The sequence below is a fragment of the Chionomys nivalis genome, chromosome 6 (genome assembly GCF_950005125.1).
Source record: "Chionomys nivalis chromosome 6, mChiNiv1.1, whole genome shotgun sequence".
Lineage (NCBI taxonomy): Eukaryota > Metazoa > Chordata > Mammalia > Rodentia > Cricetidae > Chionomys > Chionomys nivalis.
The window spans coordinates 49,338,203-49,360,336 of record NC_080091.1 but is presented as its reverse complement, the minus strand read 5'-3'; the positions used below and the strand labels follow the sequence as shown (position 1 = coordinate 49,360,336).

General features: G+C 44.2%; 1 protein-coding gene across 10 annotated transcripts in view; it reads left to right on the top strand.

Moving 5' to 3' along the window:
- The window catches only part of Ldb2 (LIM domain binding 2), a 336,977-nt gene extending 322,731 nt beyond the window's left edge, over positions 1–14,246 (top strand). The window contains exons 6-9 of one of the 10 annotated variants that reach the window (XM_057772915.1): positions 6,117–6,240; positions 7,260–7,411; positions 9,805–9,947; positions 12,883–12,962. In XM_057772915.1, the coding sequence (XP_057628898.1) occupies positions 6,117–6,240; positions 7,260–7,411; positions 9,805–9,909 (381 nt within the window). In that variant the 3' untranslated portion in view covers positions 9,910–9,947; positions 12,883–12,962. Of the gene's footprint in view, positions 1–6,116; positions 6,241–7,259; positions 7,412–9,804; positions 9,948–12,632 lie in introns of all 10 variants that reach the window. The other 9 variants (XM_057772917.1, XM_057772914.1, XM_057772916.1 and 6 more) reach the window with 9 other exon arrangements.
- Positions 14,247–22,134: the final 7,888 nt, after the last annotated feature.

Here is a 22,134-nt window from a genome sequence, read left to right as displayed (position 1 = left end):
CATAGCTATTACCACGTTATGACTCAACAAATATTTGAATATACCTATTACCATGTTAAATAAGAAAAGTAAAACATAGAAAAGGACATGACCAACTCCACAAGGAAAAAAATCCCAATGCCAATGGAAGTGCTGGAATTATAGAAAATAATAATGATAAGTGTCACGGGGGCAAAGGAAACCCTTGCAGTGAGGTTGATCAGAGTCAGGGTGGGATTTGAGTTGGACCTTCGATGACATTAGAGGCTCAGACTGCTGGGAGTCATGTGTAGCTTTTCAGAGCAGAGCTAGGTGCAACAGCAAAGCCCTACTGGGGCATTGCAAGATAAAGAGATTTTTTTTTTCCATCACAAATCAACTATGCTACTAAGTGCCTTATCTAGTTCATCAGACTGTGTTGTTTTTAAAAGCAAATCATTCTCAATGAAAGGAGCAGTGGATTGGGTGGTGATCTGTTTCTGCTCCTGCACTGTCATGGAGACATGACAAGCCATTTGTAATCTTCCTCCTTAGGATAGCACTGTTCAGAACAAGGGCCAACAAACTTCCTCGAAATGGCAAGATAGCACATGGTTATGGGTCTGTGCATCATATGGATCTGATCCAACTGGTCCTCTTTGTTACAGTGCACAATCTTTGTTATAGTACACGAGAGCTGTAAAGAGTGGCCAGATATGGCACATAGAACATAGTTTCGCCACATCTCTTTTTGATGACTGGAAAGGAGAGGGGAAGGTTTATATATAAGAAAAAAGTCTAAGCGGAAGCCTGAATAAGGTATTCACCTAGCGTCCTTGCGTCCTTGCAAAGACCTGGATATAAGAAGTGGGTAGAAACTAGGGTGCTGGCTCAGTGGGTAACTCACTTGCCATACAAATGGAAGGACTTGAGTTTGATCCCCAACACTCACATTAAAAAAACAAAAACAACTCAATGTGGGGCCAGTGAGATAACTTAATGGACAAAGTTGCTTGCCACCAAGGCTACTGACCCAGGTGACAAAAAGAGATGACTAACCCCACAAGCTGTCTTCTGATCGTTGCACAAGTACAATGCTCACAACACAAACACACACATGAATTAATTAATCAATTTAAAGTCCAGTGATCTTATGATGAAATGGGAAACGAGCTCATGAACCAGTTGGCATGTCACAGGTAGGCAGCAACCAACAAGGCAGAGAGAGATCATGCTTCAAATAAAAATGGAAGGGGAGAACTTAAACCTGAGGTTGTCCTCTGATGTCTACAGATGGGCCATAGTGCAGCACAAATACACCTGCACTCACCCACAGGCACACACATAGACACAAACACACACACACATAGACACAAATACACACACACACACACACACACATAGACACAAACACACACACACACATAACCCAAATATACATGTTTAAAAAGGGGTAAGATTGAAATGCTGGTGGCAGATAGTAGCAACCACATACTGACTCCAGGACGCCAGTTTCATTGTAGTTCAAGGCCAACACTGACAAGTGCCACTTATTTCTTCAACTCTGCAAATGAGGGCAAATGTGCCGCTGAATAATCAGAATCCTCCAGGAGAACTATTAGATGAAAAAGAAGCACACTATCCACATTTTCTAGGCTCTCTGCTAATATAAAATTGCAGGAATCTTGAGAATCACCCAGATCCTCCCTACCCAGCCTGCGTAGACACGTGCAGCTGGGTCCGGCTTTCTGCACTAAAGGAGCAATCAGTCATTTATTGGATGACTAGATGGATCACTTCTAAGCCCACAGGACTGTGCCTGATTTGTCTTCTACTGACAAATGACTCTTTGCTGTTAACCTGGCTTCACTACGTGGCCCATCCATCCATGCATCTGTTCACTCAGCAAATCCCCATGTCAGGACCCCACGAAGTCAGAATAGAAGCATGCAGAGCAAGCCTAGTCTACCCTCTCTCTAAATCTGTAAAGTGGCATCCTTTAAACCTTTTGAAGATAGACAGTGACCTTATTTAGGGTGCTAACTGACCTAGGCAGCCACACATGTTGAAAGGTTTCATATTAACATATATTCAAGGCCCAGTCTCCTCTTGAGCCTTGCTGCTCCTACCCTTTCCACAGTAGCCCGAGATTCCAAAAAATACTGTTCAGTACCACTGTAGAATAAAAACTTAAACTACAGCCCTGCATGCATGCCGCTGCAGATGTTGCTGCAGACATGTTGGCTGTTACCATTCTTTTTACACACTGGGAACTTGGTAGCAGGTGTAACTTTGCTAGAAAACCATTCTTCCAAATCAATGATTTTGTATTATTATGCTGAGTTCAATCCATTCACGTGTGTGCGCGTGCGTGCATGTGTATGTGTGTATGCATACATGCAGCATAGGAAAAACAAGCCGTGTGGTCTGGCTCATACTTATAAAAAGAGGAACGCTCAGCTAGAATCAGTGGGTGGAACTATGGTAGATTCAACAACTTCCAAACCACATTCTCAAGATGTTCTAAAACATCGGAAAGAGCATGGATCGCAACTCCAAGAACTGGTTAGATCCAACAGAAACCTCCTTCCCCAACCCTTTTCCCGATTTTAATGTTATAACAGTTGCAGGGCTTTTTGCTGACAGGATGTGATGCCTCACTGCTTAGGAGACTGGCTCTTATCTGAGATAGTTCTGCCACCTACAGCACACAGCCTTGCAAAGCCGCTGCATCAGCACCGCAGACATAATGCCTTATCTACATACATGAATAAAGGGGTGGACCTGCCTTTCCAGCCCAGGACCTCTCCACTGTGCGGATTCTTGATTAGCATGCAAAAGATACACGCTCTTTTTTGGGATGGGTTACTATGATAGAAAGATATTTTCCCATTAAAGTGGAAGAGAGAGATTTTCTAAGGATTAGCTTCTGGGGAAATAAAAAAATCCCAATATCCAGAGAGGAGAGCCAGGGTAAAAGAACATGAGTTCACAGTTCTGTGAGTGTAGCTCTCCAACCCTGTACCCTGCTGGATCAGCTAGTCACCTTTCCTGGGTCCAAGCAGGTCATCTTTGTCATCCGGTCTGTCGTGTAATGAAAAATAGTTTTGTCAAAAGGAGGTGATTTCGTGGGACACTTGAACTGTGAGCCCAGGGTAGATTTCTTAAGCTGTTTAAATCATTTCTAAGGGGACAGTGTGTTCCTGGAGGGCAGAAGGTAATTCTCATTCTTTGTGTCCCCAACACAAAAGCCTAGTGTGAAGCTCAATGAATGTGTGTTGATGTCAAGAGATGGGGTGTGGCGTTCGCTGTCCGTGCTGTGCTTCCTAACAGGCATTTCACCACACTTGCAGCACAGAGGCTTGTGTGAAAGACACTTTAGCTCAGGCTCTCACAGTACAGGGTGTGTGTGTGTTCTGCAGAGCGGTTCAGCCATGTGGCAAGGACAGACACCTGATGACAGTCGGAGCCCATACTGAGACTTCCCGGTGTGTTCCGCTGACCTGGACCTTTCACAGTCGTCATGATTGCATGGACAGCTGAAAGAGATGAATGGAAAGAAAATGATCTGAAAACATTTCCTTTTTATTACCTTTTATTTATAAAAACTGTTTCCTAGCCAGGCAGTGGTGGTGCACGCCTTTAATCCCAGCACTCGGGAGGCAGAGGCAGGCGGATCTCTGTGAGTTCGAGGCCAGCCTGGTCTAGAAGAGCTAGTTCCAGGACAGGAACCAAAAAGCTACGGAGAAACCCCGTCTCGAAAAATAAAAAAAAAAAAAAAGAAAAAATTAAAAAAAAAAACTGTTTCCTAGTCTCTGTGATTTCTCTGAAAGATTCTCTTGCAATAATCATGGCTCTAAATGTCTCGGAGTCTGCCTGAATGTGACCTGGCTCTGCTCTGAGGACTGATTGGTTCTCAGATCTGCCAGTAGAGACCATTGTGGCATCTGTCCCAGCTGTGTTCTGCATAGGAAAAGGCACACACGGAGCCCTCACCATGTTGGACTAAAGAGCTGAGTGCAAGAGAATCCTGTCCCTTTTACTGACTGCTCTTTTCTGGCATTTTAGATTTCAGAGGGGACCTAAATTAAGTATGAAGGTCTGCAGAATGAAGATCTAACAAGCAAATCCATATTACTTCAGGGATCTATAATGGTGGTCACTCAAGAGCCAGGAGGGAGGGTTTGTCATTTCTGTGCTAGACATAGTATGTGCATTGCTCAGGCTTCAAAATCTCCTCTCTTGGGGCTGGAGAGATGGTTCAGCAGTTAAGACATTGGCTGCTCTTCCAAAGTACCCAGGTTCAATTCCCAGCACCCACATGGCAGTTCACAACTGTCTGTAACTTCAGTTCTTGGGTATCTGACACCCTCATACAGAATTACATGCAGGCAAAACCCTAATGTATAATAAATAAATAAATATTAAATTTTTTTCGAGCCTCCCTTTTCCCAAAGAGTTAGTAAATTTAGCAAACCTGTCATTAGCAAGTGAAATCTTTCTAGGTAATGTTCTTCTTGATTCTGCTTAGACTTGGGGGGAAACTTGGGAAGGTAGAAGAAATGAGGAAGGAATTGGACATTAACTGTAAACATGGCAGAGGATTTCCTTGTGAAACCCAGACTCTGTGGGGCAGAGGACCTGAAACTCTAGTAGTAAGTTATAGAATCTTATGCAAGTAAGGGGTTTTTAAATGTGTCTTCAGGGCCGCACGTGCAGACTATGTGAGGAGAAGGGACTGGACATAAAAGTCTGTGTTTTCAGTCATCAGATCACATGGTTGTAATGGACGCATTCCTTAGACTGCTCTCTGGGCCTGGAACTGTCTTGTGGTCTTTCGAAGAATTGCTCCTTAAATGCATCTGTTCTTTGGAGCCAAAACTGGGACATGGAGGTAAAAGGCAAAGTGTCAGCATTCCAAGAATCTATAACACAGTGGAAAGGAGACTTCAAAGGCAGCGGAAGTCTGTGAGGCAGCAAGGGCTGGATGCAATGGGAGATTCAAAGGGACACCACTGCAGCTTACACTGGGAGATGGGGGGGGGGGGAGCACAGCCAGCAGCCTTCTCTGTATTTTCAAGGATGAGGCAGACATTGGCCAGAAAGAGGAGCTAACAAGACTCAGGGAGCAGAACACCTCCGAGGGGGACGTGCTGCAGGTGAGGGTTGATGGGGAAAGCCAGGGGCTGCACATATGCCTTTCCTAAGGCAACCATGATTTGCACAGGTGCAGGCATATGCTAATATTTGCATCACTGTAGCCCCCAAGTCTGATGGATAGTTCATTCCAAGTCACAGGCTTTGTCCTAATAGGTATGGTGCTTTCAGTACCATGGTATCCTGACATGCCTGCAACCAAAAAATCCAAGAGTCTATGGTCAACTTTGTCTTTTTGTTTCATTCAATATTTGTCAACACATGTTTTGGACCAAAGTCAAGTTAAAAAGCTAAATAAAGGACTCGACAAGGTTACAAATAGAGAGTCAGAGTGAATTTCCCCCACATGGAGTGGCTACAGACCTGTGCTTCGTACGCAATCTTCATGGGTGAAATAGGCATGAAAGTGAGCATATGAGTAAAAACACATCTAGTGTTCATTATCTACTTTGATGAGAATCGGCATCAAGAAGCATCAGCTTGCTCTGCAAACTTTAAAAGATGCATCTCCCCACCAGATAACCCGTGTAAACCAGCACTGGCATGAACTGTGTGCGGTTACACAAACAAGAACAGCAGCCAGAAGCCAGAGCTGAAATCGGAGCAGTGCGCTCCATGGAAAAGGGCTTTGCCTTTACTCGGGGAGAAACCGCTGAATTCATTACAGAGCTGTGTCCAGCCCCAAGGCTGTACAAGAGTGTGTGTGTGTGTGTGTGTGTGTGTGTGTGTACGTGTGTGTGTGTACGTGTGTGTGTGTGTCCATGCATGTGTGTGCGTGATCACACTCAGCTGTAACACCATGTTATAAATGATACTCCATTAAGTGGGTATACTCAAGGTGGCTAATAAGTCTTTCCCTTCAAACTTACATAGAGAAAATCAAAACCAGCAAAAAAGCAAAAAGAACCCTTAAGCTGGCTAATGGATTCCAGCTGTTAGAATTATTATTGTAATTAATATGATCAAGTAGCTGAACACCGGTGACTCTGAATTCCTTGCAGTTGTGTGTAATACTGGAGCCAATGCAGGAACTGATGTCGAGACACAAAACCTACAACCTCAGTCCCAGAGACTGCCTGAAGACCTGCCTGTTTCAGAAGTGGCAGCGGATGGTGGCCCCGCCAGGTATGCCCTGTCCTTCACTACCTTTGTAAATATGCTCTCGGATGTTCTGGGGATGAAGGGCTATCAGAAGGAAAACTATGATGATGAAACATTCATCGGGAAGGGTTGGTTGCCACGAGTAATCCCATCGTGATCTGGAGCATAAATATGTAGAACTCTCTAAAGATATATTTATTATGTGTATATGGATGTGTATATGGGTGGTACTGCATTGGACATATCTCAATACAGAACAAAAGAGAGAAGTAAATTAATAATCCCTACCACACAGTGCAATGGATCGTGTTTTCCCAGTAAATAGTCGTCCCGTTATTCAAGCCCCAAATATTTTTCACTATTTGAATATGCCTTTCTTGAAGAAGTCTAGTTTCCTTCACTTTCTTGTTATGCCATACTGAAACATTCTTTCTAAGAATCTTCAAGTTAATAAGTAGTCTTTATTAAAGACCAGAGTCCAAACTACTGGGTGTTCCTACACACCCGAGAAACCCCAGTTTCACCAAGGCTGAGGCAGCCGAGGATATCAAGGTGTAAGAAAGGGAGGCTGCCATGAGACACGGGTACTTTGCCAGTATCTGTCTAGAGTTAACACTTTGTTGACACCTTGAGTCTTCTGAGGTCCTTGCTTCCTTTGTTACAAAGAGAAAAAGTAGACTAGTTCCTAACTTTTCTACTGGTAAAAATATTTTAAAGTTCAATTATGATAAATGGTACCTGTAGCTTGCTTTTACAGTACTATACATTACTATAAGTGAGTCACAGATACATAAATAGACCAAGCATTTAAATAAAAATCATGCCATAGCGATGTGCAGAAGAAAAGAGTTTCACAAATTTTGTGCTAGAAACAAATCAACCATTTTCTTTTATTGTTATTTTTAGATTACACAAAATGGGGAAATTTTAAATAGCTTCCTTTTTAAATGGGTGAAAAGAGCACCACCGGAAGGACACCGTGCTTAGGGTTGCCTCGTACTATTGCCCTGGAGCCCAACCCTCTCCCCTTTTCCCTATTACAGCAGAACCCACAAGGCAACCGACAACCAAAAGGAGAAAAAGAAAAAACTCCACCAGCAGCACCTCGAACAGCAGCGCCGGGAATACCACCAACAGTGCGGGCAGCAAGAAGAAGGCCCCGGCTGCGAGCCTGAGCCTGTCCAGCCAGGTACCTGTAAGTCTCTGTTTGCTCTTAGGCCTGAAGCCTTCCCTTTCTCTTCACCCAACTCAGGGGGCTGGGATTCCTCTCCGAACTTAAAAAAAGAAAAAGGAAAAGAAAGAAGGGTTCTGAGTAGTTTGGTGGCGGGAGGAGGAGCACTGCAGGAACGGGGTGGGATGGTACAAGAGGTACAAATCCTACCATGGTAACGTCCCCTGCGAGAGAGGAATTAGGAGGGAATATTAAGAGTCCGTGCTGTGATGGGACCTGAATTAAAAAGCCATCAGAGTCACTGGCAGGAGACATGGCACTCAGGGTTTAATTAAAGCATCACTTAGCAGCATGCCTGGTGGCATATTAAGGCCTCTCAACTGCAGCCTTGGAGACCCAATATGCCCCTGGAAACTGGTCCCCTGAGCTCCAGCCCCATACTGTAATTTGCCTGGGCCTTCCCAGCGTGGGCCTCCCTCGTATTTAAGAGCCAGGCAATTAGTTTGCAGCCACTAGAAGTGCAGCTCAGTAAACTTTTGTCTGGTGGATCACTAACTCATGTAGAGCCAGCCCCTGGCTTGATCTTACCTCTTTTGGCCCTTGACCTCTTCCTTTCATTTCTGGGCCTGGACAAAGGCCACTTGCAAGGGGTGCTGGATGAAACTTTGAAGCTGAGCCTTGAAGGTAGTGTCCAAAGAGAGTAGACTGCAAGGCTTTCTTCATTCCCGGTTGATTCTTCTCGAACTGAATCATGGCTTTTCCTGCCTCTACATCCTCATTGCGGTGTTAGCCTGTCACTTTCACATACTCCTGTCTTACGAACACTTGCTGCCACCACTTGCCATGGTTCCTTATGGGTTCTCTACCCATGCTCATGACTGTAACCAGGCATTTGACCCTTCCTTGACACTGAGACTTTGGAGGTACACGCCTTTCCCGTGTTGTGGCTTCCTTACCCTTTCCACTCGCTCTCTATCTGCTGTCCTTGCCAGCCTCTTTCTGATCCTGCTTCATCTCTTTCCGTAAGAGCAACCTTGTGTCTGGAAATTCCCCACTTGCAAATGTGCCTCTCTAATCTGCACCTTGGCCAACTTCTTACCGGTCCATTCTCTTTAGACAAAATAATCCCAGTGCTCAGGGAGTCCTTGAGTTTCTGGAACTCTTCCTCTCTTCCATAAACATGTGTGTGGTTTCCATGTTCACTGCATTAGAGAGAGGGGGATAGTAGAAATAACAGCCCCTGGGTACTGAAAGGTTATTTCAGTTTTAAGACCACTAAGAATTATTATTCTTAAGTAGTACAATGAGTTTCCAAGTAGTCCTTTATCCTCTGAATAGACCATGCCTGACGACCAGAGGGGAAAAGTCGGCAGAGCAAAATCTGTGTTTTCTTATTAAATCACCAAAGAGTTGTACCTGTTCCTGTTACACCGGAACATGACTGGAGAATGGAGAAAATGTCCCCATCTAAAAAAATGGACTAAAAATGCTCACATACACAGCCCATGTATTCATCTACTCCTGGGTTTGGAAGCTAACATTTGTTAGTTTCCTCTAGCAAACAAAGAAAAGGAACTTCAGAGAATTCTGGAACCAGGGCGCCACGGCTGAAAAGTATGACTACTGAAGGAATTTAGGTCAGCTCCTCAAGCATTCTCTAAGACCCTATTGGATATGGTACTACACAGGGGACTAACAACCCCGAGATGAAAAAAAAAATTTAAAAACAAGGCCAAAGAGTCCTTGTCATTAAAGAACTCACTTCTTAACTTGGGCATGACCAAGCAGTTCCCTCTTTCATGCCGGCTCACAGAGCACACCACATAGACAAGGATTCTGGCAGGGAGTACTTGGGAGCCCGTCTGTTAGTGATGTTTGCCATGGTGTAAAAGTTGAGAGTGAATGTGTACCTTATATATTTTAGCCTACCTGGCTGAGTGGAATCATTTCCACTTTAGCAAGCCTGTAAGTTTTTCTACTCCACGATCCTCCTATTCTCTAAACCAAGAAATGCGTTGGGGTAGTTCTCACAGGTGTGGATTTCGTGTGCGCAAGGCACCACTAAATAGAGAGTGTTCCTGTACCATGCATTTTAAGGTATTGTCACTAAATAGAAACTGCAGATGACCGGGAGAAGCAGGAAGAAAGTCAAGTTAAGAATATGCACAGACTCTTAAGTGTCTTCAAGTTCAATGGATTTTAAGCAAGAGTGACCACATCTTTTTAAGCACTTTTGACTGGATCAACATCATCTTATTGTTTGACTAGAAATGATCTGCAGGTGTCAGCTGCCTGGTCCAATGGCCACAGTCTGAACTGCAGAGATTCTGCAGCAACCGTGTATGTGTGCGTGTGTGCATGTGTGTGGCCAGGACTAGGGTTTAACCCTTGGATTCTGCTTCTCACTTCATGAGCAGGGGCTAGGAGCCATCCCGAACTGCAGCCTCAACCCTGGGAGGGATGGAGACCTGTGTCATTCTACAGCAGTGACCCCTTCTGGCCAATTTAAGGAGAAGCATTGAGGGGCCCTGAAAGGAGTCACTTCCAGTCCTCCTCAGAGGTTGGTGGTCCTTGCACGGGGGATTAGTGAGAAGGTGTGAAATGGGCAAAAGCTGGTGGCACCTCCAAGCTCCTAGCTCAGGAGCAGAGGTCAGCCTCATGGGGGAACCAAGGGTATGTGGGCTCCTCTCAGGTGGATTCTTGCACCCCCAGTGTGTCACAAAGGCTGGACATGGGAAGGAAAGTCACTCTCACCACTCTCACCATGGGGATGGGGACTTGCATTTCACATCCCCTAGCTAGCAGCAACCTGGAATGAACAGCCTATCTCCTCTTACTTTGTGTGACAATAGCAAGCAGAGACAGCTGGGGAAGAGCAGCACCGTACTTCTGTAAATGTGTGAAAGGAACCAAAGAGAAACCAAATAGAGTTCAAAGAACTCTCTAAATGGCCTCCAGCACCATGTGCGTAGAAAGTCTAAAGTTCTTTTTATTCGTTAGTCACCTGTCGGTCAACTAAACCACACGCACGCATGCACAGCACACGCACATGCACACACACACAGAGTTATGCTTCTAATTAAGAATATTTTTTAGAAGAACCAACAAAGCCAATGTAGCAGCTCTCTGAAACACAGCACATATACAAACACGTACACCCGGGCATCTTTTCCAGCTTTTTCTGGTGTGTGGGCATAAGGTGGGGCTCTCCACATATTACAAGCCTATGCTAGAGCCCCCCTGGAGACACTCAAACCACTACACGCCTATTGGGTTTTTTTTTTCTTGCATGGATGTCATTTTCTAATGCAGAGAGCACATCTGCAGTGCTGGGGACTTTCCTTCTAAAGACACGCTGAAACCAGCCACTTCCATTTCCCCTCTGCTTCCCACACCTCCTTTGCTTCTCCATATTCTTGCAGCTTCTCTTGATGGCCTTGGAATCACAGTACTAACACAGACCCACATAGTTGGTTCTATGGTCCTCTCCTGCCCGGCGACACGCGATGCATGTCCCCCACGTCCATCCATCCAAGTGTGTTCATTAATCCTCATGCTGAGCTCTGCCAATCTTTCCCTTCCTATCCTTTCTGCCTCCTTTTGTTCATCATAAGTACAGCCTCCTAATTGCCTGTACCTAAGTGTCACTCTCTTACCCTCGAACTCCCGTGAGTGAAATGGTAGCCAGCCTCTGCTAACTGAATAATGTTCACACGTCTGTGCAGTGTCTACATTCCATTTAAAACCATGGGGCTCTTCTTCCCAGTCAGAAAGACAGTGCCTATTCTGCATCTCATCTTAAGAGTCCTCATGAGTCTCCTTACATGCCAGTGTCACTTCTGGCTCGTGGTTGCCTAGTGAACACTCTCTTGGAAGCACCCAGTTCAGTATCTGGCCAGTACCCTTAGCAGTACCTCTATTGCTGAGTTAACCAAGCTCACATTTTATGTATTTACTTCACCTGGGCCATTTCTCCTTTAAAAAAAACCTACCAGTTCACAAGAATGACTAGTCAAAAAACATAGTGTGGGGAATCATCTCATCCAAATAAAGAAGGATGCAGGGAAGGACTAATCAAAACAGGGTTTTCCATCCCGGAATAGACAAGGTGCTAACTAAGGAGTTTGTTCAAGAGACACCTTCATAGTTCTAGATGGTATCAGAGAACGTTGCTCCCTTGTCCAGAGGCTAGGCAAAACTCCCCAAGGTTTTAGAAAAAAATGCCCAGGGGTCAAACGTTTTACTGAATTAACTTTGCTGCAAAGAGCTGCATACCCATCACTCCATGCTGCTGGCCTAGCAAAACTTTTTGTTGCTTCCTGGAGGCTGAGAGTAACACGCCCTCCTCAAGCCTTGAACCTTTAAGTAAAATGCTGCTCGGCTCCTATCCAGAAGAGAGCTAGCCTGCCCCACACCTGGGTCACATTCCTATATAATCAATCCCCTTTGAACAAAGACGCTGGAGCTGTGTCTTGTGTGTATCCCTGCCCCTACCCCAGGCCCAGGCTGCTCCAGCTGTGGCTTCTCCAGGAGCTCCCAGCTATAGTAGGTAGCTTTCTTGTTTGCATGGAAGGACAATTTGTACTTAAAGGAGTGATTACTCGGATTCTTCTTGCTCGTCCCCATCCCTAATGACTGCCAGCTCCATCGGTGTAATTATAATTAGCTCGCTCTTCATCTTTCTTTTATGGGACCAGCTGGACAGACTGGTTCTCTTTACTGCCCAGATTGGTAGCAGGGTTGCCTGTGTGGAGATAGGTGACAGGCACCATGAAATAACAGATGGTAAATTCAGGGCTTGTTGGCAATCAGCAGGTTTTTGCTAATGACTTAATTAGCTATGCAAATTGTCAAATCAGTGTGAACATTGTTTTTATCGAAAACTTTACCTAAATTAATTACCATAATTAAGTAGCAGGATGTCAAGGATATTGGCTGTATAAGAGGACCTGGCAGAGTAGAAAAGAGAGGGATTCTGTCTTCAATTAAAATGTGTATCATCCTGGGGACCGAGAATACCATTTGGAATGAGTTGTATGGGTATTGTAGGAAGGTACCTTATGTATTCGTGTGTCCCAGCTCTCTGCAAGATGACAGGGACACTCACCAGCCCTCAGTGAAAGTGGCGATTTTTGAAAGGTTTTGTCAAAAAAGGTTCTATTGCCCTCTCAGAAGTGCCCCGGGTCAGCAAGTTCCAAGCGTGGATTTTTTTAATTTTGAAAAATCCATTTTTTTATTTCTGCAGATTGCTAGCATTGCTCGTTCTCCGGTGTCAGGCTGCGCACTAAGGACATAAACTCGCGTGGTTGTTACACATCAGGAGGCGATGTTTATTTCCTGTAGAAATCCAATATGCGTCTCGGCCCCCCCGACATTGAGACTTGACCCGGTTGTACAGCGCACATGAGTGTGTCTGTCCTAGGTCCCCCGAGCGCCTCCCGGTGTTGTTTTAAGCTGAGCTTCTCTCCCCTAAGGTTTCCCTGTAATAATGTCAGCTGCTGTTCACAGGATGTGATGGTGGTAGGAGAGCCAACTCTGATGGGAGGTGAGTTTGGGGACGAGGACGAAAGGCTAATCACTAGATTAGAAAACACGCAGTATGATGCGGCCAACGGCATGGACGACGAGGAAGACTTCACCAATTCACCTGCCCTGGGGAACAACAGCCCGTGGAACAGTAAACCTCCCGCCACGCAAGAGACCAAATCAGAAAACCCCCCACCCCAGGCTTCCCAGTAAGATGGGCCTGCCCGGCACCTGATTCCACTGTCCCATAGGCCCAGTGGGGTAGAATTCCAGTCGCAATTTTCTATCAGGAGAGGAAAGAGGTGAAATTTAAACCCACACAAACAAAACGTTTCCATGCAAAAATCTATTTCTAAACATAATGACCTGGTTTTCTTTCTTGCGATTTTTTTTTTCCGTTTTTTAATTGAGAGGATTGTTCAAATGAGCCTCCGTGGCCTCTCCTTGGAGGCCTTCACACCAAGTACAGACACTGTCCCTGGCAGTAATTGGCAGCAGCAGAGGCTATTGCACCTCCTGGCACGGTCTTCCCTCCCTCTTTGTGTTCAACTTCCTGTCCATGCACCTACCGAAGGCCATGCTGTCCGAACGTGCTCAGGATCACAGTCACATGCTGACCCCCAACTAGAGATGACTTTTTAATATTGTAAAATATTTTCTGCTTTTTGACTTGCATTTGAGAGTTTCTTGTTTCAGTAAAAAAGAAAAGAAAAGAAAATCTGTTTTGGGAAAGTAATTTAAATGTATTTCCCCCCCCTTTACTTTCCATTGGTTTTCCACTGGAAAACCCAAGAAGACACAGCGAGGTGAGTTTCTGGCAAGCCGACCCTAATTGGTTCTTGAGTCTGAGTTGTTTCAGTTTAGGCCAAGTACTGAAACAAGGAATCCTCAAAGATATATGGGTAGATTTTACTATGTACACAGAGACAAATGGACCCTGGGAAGTGTATGCATTTGTGAACTCGCTGTGGGTCCAAATATTTTCAAGCCATGTAATCCATTAATTTTGTGGAAAGCTTAATAAATCTGAAACTTTTTGTATTTCTTCTTTTTTTAATTGTATCTGAGTTGACTGAGTTGGTGGTTGGTTTTTTTTTTTCATGCTATAGTTCTTGTATAATATTTTGTAAATCCTTCACATGGTTCTTTCATGGGAACTTTTCTTTTGGGGCAAGTTCATTGTATTTATGTGAAGCTTTATAAAAGAACTAATTTTTCCATTTGCATATTAATATGTTCCTCTATACGTGTAAAGACACAGTGGCTCCGTGTGTCATAAAACAGCTGTATTTTATGTATGCTTTACTGGTAAGTGTGCCAATAATAAACCGTGTTAATGACCAAAGTAACTGAATCTGACTTTTGGTGTGAGTACCTGTGAGTCCATCTGCTCACAATTAGGAGAAGTGTCAAGACGTCTCATAATTCACTTAATATCCAGACACCAAATGGAGTGGTATTATAATACCCGTGTGAAGCAGGCTCACTTCCCATTGACTTCTCTGAGACAGAATACACTCCCAGGCAGCCAGTCACATAAAAACTGATTGGTTACCCACAAATGGGCAGCCAGAAAAGATGAGAGTCATGCCAGCCAGTCCTCTTAGGCTCAGAAATGCTGCCTAGGGCAGGCAGGAAATATGTGCATGCCGCTGGCAGATCCTGGGAAGCATACCCCTGCCCCCGTACAACATCCTGGTCACTGGAAACGCTGGGCCAAAGTGCAGAGGGCTATTGTCTATTTTGTGTTGCTATAAGATTTATAAAAAGAAGAAATTTTCTTATCAACACTGAAGCTTAGAAGCCTGACACCAAGGTGCCATGGCCTGGCAAAGGCTTTCTTGTGCCACCCCAAGGCAGAAGATGAGAGGGTTCATGGATGGAGAGGAAGGAGGAAGTAGCTTTCCTCCTCCCCTTAGGAGAAAACCACTTCCAGGATGGCTCACCCACTCTGTGATAATAGCATGCATAACTGATGGAAGCAAAACTCCAATAACATTGTTAATTATTTTTAACATTGTATTTTTATACTTTGAGAATGTCATAAAATATATTTTGATTCTATTTATCCCCAACTCCTCTCACTCAACTTGCCATTCCCTCCCAATTCCATACCCTCTTTTTTCATTTTAATAACCCAGTAAGTCCAATTGGTGCTGCCCATATACTCCTGAGTGTGGGTCCATCCACAGAAGTAAGGTCCAGCCAGCAGGGGCCACACCCTTGAAACACTAACTCTCCCTCCCCTAGAAACTATCCCCCATCAATAGCTCCTCAGTTAGGGGTGAGGGCTGCTAGGGACCTGCCTGCTTCCTGCTAGCATGCCAACTGGCTTGATCTTGTGCGCACACCCAGGGCTGCTGAGTTCCTGAGGGCGGCTGACTTTGTCACATCTTAAAGACCCCACCTCTCAACACACTGTACCACTGATTAAACTTCTAATATATGGAATTTAAGAGACACACTGAAACCACAGCAGAGGGCATCTTGTTGCTGGGACAGCAGGTTAGGATGGAGCATGGAGCCTCTAGTCTCTCTCTGCTTAGCTCAGGATACTGTGGTTCTGACATCTTCTACAGTTACTCTCCGGTCTATTGGTGAGAAGTAGGGTAAGGACAGACATGTACATACCCAGTGATGAAGATATACACAGGCTATCCTGTAGCCTGGGCATCTTTTTGAAGTGTGATTCTTTTGAAAAAATGAACCTATCTACTATGCTTTTTGCAGCAGGTATATCATGTCTTTTTTTTACTGAACTCTATTCTGAGGACAGCCTGGGAAGGCAGAGACTAATCCATGCTTGTCACCAAGTGGAGAGGTCTTGAGTCCCCCTACTCAGGGTGTCTTCTAGAGAACTCATCAATACTACTAGCACAGCTTTTAGTTACTCCATACAATAAGTATGAATATTAATAGCCCCGCTTTTAAAAGTCAGTGTCCCCTTGACTACTTCCTTTGTCTTTATATACTGAGTGTAGAAAACTTTGCTTGAGTACCTTTCATGTTGAAAGAAATTCCTCGCATCTTTCCCACTTTACAGCAATAATGAGGTGAGGAGAGCTGTTACCATTTGTTGAGTCTGTTGGATACACTCATGCTAGGCAATTTCAGCTTCTCACCTCAGCACAGTTTGGACCTCCAAGAGGAATTTAAAAGAAAGTATGTGTCTGAGACTGGAATTTATGACATGGGATTTATGAGGGGAATTTTGTTTGGAGATCAACCACTTAGGGAATGAGAAATACTGGCTAAGTAAGGAAGTGCAGCCAAAGAAAGCTGTGAACTTCCAACGTCCGTAATCATGAGCTGTTCCGTGAGAAGAGAGTCTTGGTGAATAAACGTCCTTACGGAGTGACTCCTCTTGTGCTAACATCAACATTAGCACACCTGAATCTACCCATCGCTGGCTCTGGATCATTCCTGAGGTAAATGAGAGTGCTGGGACCTTTGAGGTAAGATGGCTTCCACCAGTTGAGGGCAAAATCTGTGGGGAAGGAGCTTTAAGTATTAGAGAAAACCTAGCATATCCAGTAGATGGTGTTTAGATGAACATACTTTGCAAACTAGATGGCAAGAGTCAGAACATCCCAAGTTCTGTGAAGGACACCTGGGCAGACACGGTCTTTTGAGAGGACTGGGCCTGTTGTTATGCAATGTAGATGACAGTTGAGATTTGTCTAGGATGCTCCTAGACCATAAACATGGGGTGTTTTCTAGAATACCACATTGCTTTTCAATAAGGAAACTAAGCACAACAGTAAAAGAACCAAAAGAGGTGGGAAACATCCAGAAACAGCTGCTTCCTTGACTCCCCATTGGTGAGCAACTGAAAGAAAGACCTCCAGTTTCTTCCTCCACCTCGCCACTTTAGGTTATTCATCAGTTCTAGAAAATCCGTCATATATGTTGTCCTTATGTAGTCTTTGCTGATGATGCCCCAGACAATTTATCTCTGTTATCCATTGTTACATAAAAAGTCCGTTGAAAACATAGTGACTCAAGAGAATAATTTATTATGCCACTTTACCCCTTAAAGAAGAGGGCTGGCTCTACTGAGCAGTTTACACTTAAGAGTGGTAGGTGCCCACTGCAGCCAGAGCCATCAGTGGTTTGGCTAGCCTGAGCTCCCATAATGCAGCATTCAGTGGTGGGATCACTTTGTATACCATCTTTGTGGGACAAGGGCCATGCTGAGACATACAGAGTGGGGGAAGTCAATTTTCTTCAATAGGACTGAGAGGGCAAGTAGTGGTTTTGAGTTTCTCTGGGTGATCTGGATAAGCCAGAAGGATTCGTGTCCCCAACAGGGGGTACACGTCTTAAGTCAGAGGGGTGGATCTCACACTAGAGTAACCGCTGGTCAATATATCCATCGTCATCTATGAAACCCTCTCTGAAATATTTTAACATGCACTTCAACTGTGTCTTGGAACTGCTTTCTCCCCCTCCCATTTTATAACTGCTTCTCCAATCAACAGAACTGAGAGAAACACATAGAGATACACAGACAGGCAGCAACAAAGACAACTAGGGGTAGCCACCACCGCAGACTGAAATCAGGGATCTGGTGACATCTCACTTGAATCCTGGACCCTTTCTGGCTTTTTCTAAGTGTCCTATGCAGGAGATACCATAAGCAGGCTTAGACTCGACTCTGGAGGGAATAGATCAGGTAACTTTCTGTAGTTTCCTATTTATGGTGGAGATGACAGGAGCCTCTGGGCCAACAGGAGCAGAGGTGGGAGAATTTCCTGAGGCACTGGAATGTCTCAGAGTGCTGTCTGATCCCCACACTATCAGCCCAGGAGATCTGAGGCTCCCAGTGTCCCACTGTCCCAGATAACTTCACCAGAGAATATACATGGACATCCTTCAAGCCACATAAAAAGTCTATATTGCTGGCTGGCAGTAGCATGGGGAACTTGTCCCAATCCTGCAGCTCTGAGCCTCACCAATCTTTGTCTTTTATGCCCCTCCCCTCCAAAACCCACACATCCTGGTTGATACAGTTCAGTTAATAAGAACAGCTATCAAAAAGCTAAACTATAGAAGACAAAAAGGAAGAATAGCATATTTAGGGACTTTCCTGGTTCCTGGAAGTATGGGCCAGGGATTCGAAAGATAAGATCTTTGTTCCTTTTAAGGCAAGTATTAGGATCTATGTGCTGGGTTCCAAGGTCAAAACAGTGCCTCCTTAAGAATTCTTTCAGTACACAGTTTCAGTTTCTGTATAATGTTCCACTCATGGAATGTACCATAGTTTATTAACCCATTTGTTTGTAATTGGGCAACTCCTGTCTTAGGGTTTCTATTGATGTGATGAAACATCATGACCAAAATGCAAGTTGGGGAGGAAAGGGTTTATTTGGTTGACATTTCCAGATCATAGTCTATCACTGGAAGGAGTCAGAATAGGAACATAAGCAGGGCTGGAATCTGGAGGCTGGAGATGATGCAGAGGCCATGAGGAAAACTGCTTTACTGGCTTGCTTCCCATGGCTTGCTCAACCTACCTTCTTTTAGAACCCAGGACTAGCAACAAAGGGATGGCATCACCCACCATGGACTGGGCCCTCCCCCTTTGATCACTATTGAGAAAATGCCTTACAGCTGGATCTCATGGAGGCATTTCCTCAACTGAGGCTCCTTCCTCTCTGATGACTCTAGCTTGTGCCAAGCTGACACACAAAACCAGTCAGTACAACTCCTCTTTAAATATCCTATTATAATTACACAATCACTAAAAAACTGGTAAAGAGTTACTGAGAGTTTTTTCACCAAAATTCTCTTATTGATACAATACAGAATCATAGGGAAGCATAAAAGACATCCTTGTACCTGATGTCTACACCTAAGGTGCTTATAAGTTTCTTTGGGATAAAGTATAAGTAATATGCAGCAAAGCACAGCAAATTAAAGCTATTGTAGCTCAGAGGTGTGGCATTCTTAAACAATGTCCTCCTACCAAGGAACGCTTTGTATCTCATTCCTTCTTCCCCAGACTGGGAAAATGACCAGTGCTTTCTTTCCGAAGTTCAGAAAGATGAGGCAGGTAATAAATAAGTAAATAAATAAATGTCAAGCTTGAACCAGTGCAGGAAAAATCCCAATGCCCTGTTTGCTCTCCTAAACTGCAGGAAAGTGCTAGAGTAAAGGCAAGGACCATGATGGAGTGTTGAGTCCATGAGGCGGGTGGAGGAATCACATTCCCATACTCAGGCACACTGGAGATTCTGCTCACTTACCCGAACTTAGCATCCGCTCTCACCTGTTCTCCACCAGGAGTGTCAAGGTGGTATTTAAGATCCTAAAGGAGTTTAAGTATTGAAGAAAACCTAATACATCCCAGTGAGTGGTGTTTAGATGAACACGCTTTGCAAACTTGATGCCGAAAAGTTGTAAAGGGTATTGAAATGTTATTAAAACAATAAATTAAAGAGACTGGAGAAATGCTCTCAAGGGTCTTATCCCCCATCCACACTTCTTGTTGTTTTCTATTCATTCTAGAATTTTACCACCCGGGATAGGGAAAACCTCCTCTTTCCTTCCCTCTCCTCCTCTCTCCTTCCTTCTCCTCCTCTCTTCTTCCCCCTCCTCCTCTCTCCTCCCCTCTCTCTTCCTTGCTTCCTCCCTCCCTCTGCTAACCTTCAGAGACTTTTCTGAAAATGGCTACTGCTCAGTTAAGCATCTTTGTTCCTGACAATGTGTATTGTGTCTCTCCAAGTCCACATGCCCTAGGTCCTTTTCTTTGAGTATGGATTTAGGCCATTGTGAGAAGCCATTCTCTCCCTTTTCAAATTGTCCTTTGTTCAAAGTAGTGATTCACTCTTTGGGGAGCTGCAAATTCTTCTGTCGCGTTCCAATGAAAGTAAGGAGGTCTTGAAAGAGATCCTTCGAGATTCAGGAATGAGTGTGAAATTGTTTTAATGCAATAGACATTTCAAGTTTAGCTTGGACATCATTGTCACAAAATGAACACTGTCATTTTATAGTGGAAATTGTGGGAAATCTAGGCTCCATAGGGGACAGCCAAATCTCCCCTACCAGCTGTACTAGCAGGACCTGGAAACTTGCAAGCTTTACTGAAAGCTCCCAGGCAGAGAGAAGAGAGAAAGACTCAGCTCTCTACAGAGCAGTCTTGTTGAAGGAGCAGGGCAGAGGGAGGGAGCTACGTTCATTCCACTCACAGAATCATAAGCTTTTCAATGGTAGTTGTTTGCCCTTAAAAATGAGGTGGCCCTACCATCCTATTTTCCTTAGACCCAGATTAACACTGATCATCCCCAGCCCTTGGAAGGTCCCTTGTTTCAAGCAGCCTTGTCCAGAAACATAGCAAAGCCAGCTAGTGTGTAATCACAACAGCTCCTGGTATGAAGCATTTCTTTGGATCCCAAATGCTTTGCACACATTGATTCTAATCCTCATACTTGTCAAAGGGGAAGAAGGCATGAATAGCATTGTCGAACTGGTGAGAAAACAAAGGAAAAGACAAACATTCAGGAAGATGCTCAATGACATCAGGTGGATGGGTAATAGAGTGGATGCCTGAGCTTGGGAGTGTGATTCACTACAAGCCTGTGTTCTCTCTATTGCACCAACAACTTTGAGCTGCTATTCTAAGTAAGATCCAGAGATAAAACCAAATAACAAGGAACAACCAAGCATTAGATTATGAGATACAGAACAATTCCTGGAGACTCTGAGTTTGGGTACCTGCCTTTCACACCATCATTGCTCCTTCATCACAGGATACCATAACTACCTCCATGGTGTTGTGGTCCAAAAGGCACAACATACTGTTCAAGCAGGAACGTACCACAGGCTCCCAAGAATTTGTCCATCTGGTCCAACAAAAATTTTCCTTATCTTGAAAATGGAGATTGGGAAATTGCAAGAGAACAGTTAGAAACAGTGGTGGACATTTGCACTTTGGGACAGTCAAGTCTGGATTTGAGGGTCTTGTCTCTGCCCTGAGCACCTGGAGAGGTTCTTTGTTGCTGTTTTATTTTGTTTTGTTTTTCCAAACAAAGAAGTATGTCAGTGTCTCAGTAAGAGAAGTCTCCAAATGAGCGCTTCTCACTGAACTCCACACCCATTCTTTAACTTTCCAGGCCCACGAGAATCAAAACATAAAATCATCACCAGACTACTAGTTAAAAAAAAAATAACATAGTATTTCTTTTAAAAATCAGATCATGGAGCTGGAGAGATAGCTAAGTGGTTAGGATCTCTTGCTACTCTTCCAAAGGACCTGAGTTCGGTTCCCAGCAACCACATGGCACAGCTCACAACCCCGTTTCTTAGTTACTTTCTATTTCTGTGAAAGCACCATGACCAACTTAAGAAGGAAACTGCTTATTTTGCATAAAAGTGTAGTTCATCATCCAAGGAACTCAAGGCAGGAACTCAGGCAGGAGCCTACAAGAAGGAACTGATGCAGAAGCCATTGAGGAATGCTGCTTACTGGCTTTCTCAACTTGCTTTCTTTTAACACTCAGGACCACTACCAACCCAGAGGCATCACCATCGACAGTTAACTGAACCCTTCCCCAAAATTCATCAATCAAGAAAATGCATCACAGACTTACCTACATGTCAGTTAGCGATGGACATTTCCTCAGTTGAGGTTTCTGCTTCTCAAATGGCACTACCTTGTGTCAAGTCGACATAAAACTAGCAGGTATAACCTGTAGCTCCAAGTTCAGGGGTTCTGACTCCCTCTTCTGGCCTTCTTAGGAACCTGTGAATGAAATAAAATGAAATGAAAGTTATATTCTGGCAATGCTGAAGCATGCATGGGCAGCCTGCTTATGGTGGTTCTATTGAACTTGTCCATATTGGGTTTGATGGTCTAAGTTGATGAGAATGACTGACCAGGTCTCTTCCTCAAGAGGGCAACAGTTCTCATTACAGATGGTTGTGAGCCACCATGTGGTTGCTGGAAATTGAACTCAATACCTTTGGAAGAGCAGGCAGTGCTCTCAACCACTGAGCCACTTGAAACCTGTATATATACATAAATAAAAATAAAGTAAATGGTAAAAATAAATAAATAATAACATAAGAGAGTAAATTGTCTTGATTATTTAAATAGGTGTCTCTACTATTGACAATATAGGCTTCCTTCCTTCCTTCTTTCTTTTTTTCCTTCCTTTCAAATACATGATGGAGGGGATGAACCAACTCCACCTGTGAAGCTCCAGGTGACTTGTTTACTT